Genomic DNA, 2,201 nt, shown 5'->3' on the forward strand with positions numbered 1-2,201 from the left:
CAAACATAAAATAAAATGCAAAATCTACATAAAAATGGTAGCAACCACAATTTCAAAATAATTTTTTCCAACTTTGCAAATGTCAGAATATAGTATTAACTGAGGGTAAAAGCCACACTAGACACACAGTGAATAATCTCATGTCATAGTTGTACCTCTAAGTCCTTCTGTGATGAAAAATACCTTTCTCCTAGCCTGCCTAGTAGATACATATAAAATCATACACATTTGAACTTGATGTGCAAATATCTATGTCAGAGATTAGTGCTTTAAAAACACTTTAAGGCCGGGTGTGGTGGCTCACTGAGCCTGTCATCCCAGATCTTTGGGAGGCCGAGGCGGGTGGATCACAAGGTCAGGAATTCGATATCAGCCTGGCCAATATGGTAAAACCCCATCTCTACTAAAAATACAAAAATCAGCCAAGTGTGGTGGTGTGCGCCTGTAGTCCCAGCTACTTGGGAGGCTGAGGCAGGAGAATTGCTTGAACCCAGGAGGCAGAGGTTGCAGTGAGCCGAGACCACACCACTGAACTCCAGCATGGGCGACGGAGTGAGACTCCATCTCAAAACAAAACAAAACAAAAACACAAAAATACCCCACACACTTTAAAAACATCTCTCATTTTCCCATGTCATTTTAGTTAGGTTAGTATAATAAATAATACTTACTGGGCTGCTCCTTCCCTGAGAAGATTGTCATTATTAAGCAGTAACCGAACATCTGCAAAACAATTATTGTGTTATCTACATTATTATTTTTATATGTTTCAAGAATGTAATGAATGCAGATTATTTTGGTGATGTATTAACACCTCCCACCCCAAACACAAGCAAGATCAAAATATCACCCATGACCAAAATAACCAAACACACACCATAGTATTAAAAAAAAAAAAGAGGTTTTGGTTAGTAAACATGAAGGGGAATGAAATACAAATACATATTCCTTTACACCCTTAATAGTCAATGCAGGCAGACTACAATCCAAGCGTGTCCAATCCATGGCCTAAGACAGCTATGAATGCGATCCAACACAAATTCGTAAACTCTAAAACATCGTGGGATTTTTTTTTTTTAAAGCTCATCAGCTATTGTTAGTGTTAGTGTATTTCATGTGTAGCCCAAGACAATTCTTCGTCTTCCAATGTGTCCAGAAGATTGGACACCCCTGCTGTACGTAATATATCTCCAAGGAACTAAAGGGGAAATAAGCTACCCTGGAAATACGGTATGTTAAAGTCTGCAGAAAAGATTTAGGATTATTCTTATTTTTGAAGGTGACTTCAAAAATAATATTTTTATTGAAAAAAATCCAAGAACTTTGTAAAACATAAAAGAAAAAAAGTCACATACGGCTCTCACCAAAAAACCAAATTCTTTTCTAGTCTTAGTGTATTTTCTGTCATTATTTTTCCCAAGCACCTGGCTATTTCACTTATTTGCAATTATAAAGTAAATAATACAATATATCCTAATTTTTCACTAGATGAAAATAACACAAACAACCTAAATATCTTCCATTAAAAAACTGGTTAAATGTAAAAAGATTATAGTTCTTACATAGAGTGTGAAACTAGGCAGCCATGAAAAATAATATACACTTATATTTACCAACAAGGAAATACATTTGTGATATAATAGGCAGGAAGAGAAAAATTTAGTATGTATATTATCATATTTATGTATTGTTAAATATACTTGTTAGTTGAGAGATGTTTGAAGTAATTCATTTGAACAATGGGGAACTAGAAGGTAGAATTTTGTGTGATGTTTAGATTCTTTTTTGTACTTTGGAAAGTTTAGAATGACTATGAATCATTTTTACAATAAAGCCACTTCAAGAAAAAAACCCACTGCCTATTCACATACCTCACCTCTTTTCAGCAACAGGTTCTTATTTAAAAAACAATATCCTTTGCTAACCACTGAAATACTACTATTTAAATTATGAAATAAACTGATTTTAAACAATGGATGCTTCTGCCTAAAAAACCATTTTAAAAAATGAGAAATTTATAATTAGTGTTATTTTTATCCTACAAAGTGGGAAGTTCTATTTGATAAATATGATTATTTTATTTTCAATAGTTTAAACACAATGAACAGCGATACTGCATGGATAGTATGCCTATTCCAGTTCCAAATGGGTAAATGATTGAAAAATAAGATTTATTTGATCAGTTAGCTCTACTTTGGAAA

General features: G+C 33.6%; 1 protein-coding gene across 1 annotated transcript in view; it reads right to left on the reverse strand.

Annotated features, from left to right (window-relative positions):
• CAPZA2 (capping protein (actin filament) muscle Z-line, alpha 2) overlaps positions 1-2,201 on the reverse strand; it is a 55,851-nt gene that overhangs the window by 24,807 nt on the left and 28,843 nt on the right. The window contains exon 5 of the mRNA XM_011992515.1: positions 672-723. Coding sequence (XP_011847905.1) covers positions 672-723 — 52 coding nt within the window. The remainder of the gene's footprint in view (positions 1-671; positions 724-2,201) is intronic.

This window comes from Mandrillus leucophaeus, unplaced genomic scaffold, assembly GCF_000951045.1.
Source record: "Mandrillus leucophaeus isolate KB7577 unplaced genomic scaffold, Mleu.le_1.0 Scaffold1105, whole genome shotgun sequence".
In the NCBI taxonomy this organism is placed as follows: domain Eukaryota; kingdom Metazoa; phylum Chordata; class Mammalia; order Primates; family Cercopithecidae; genus Mandrillus; species Mandrillus leucophaeus.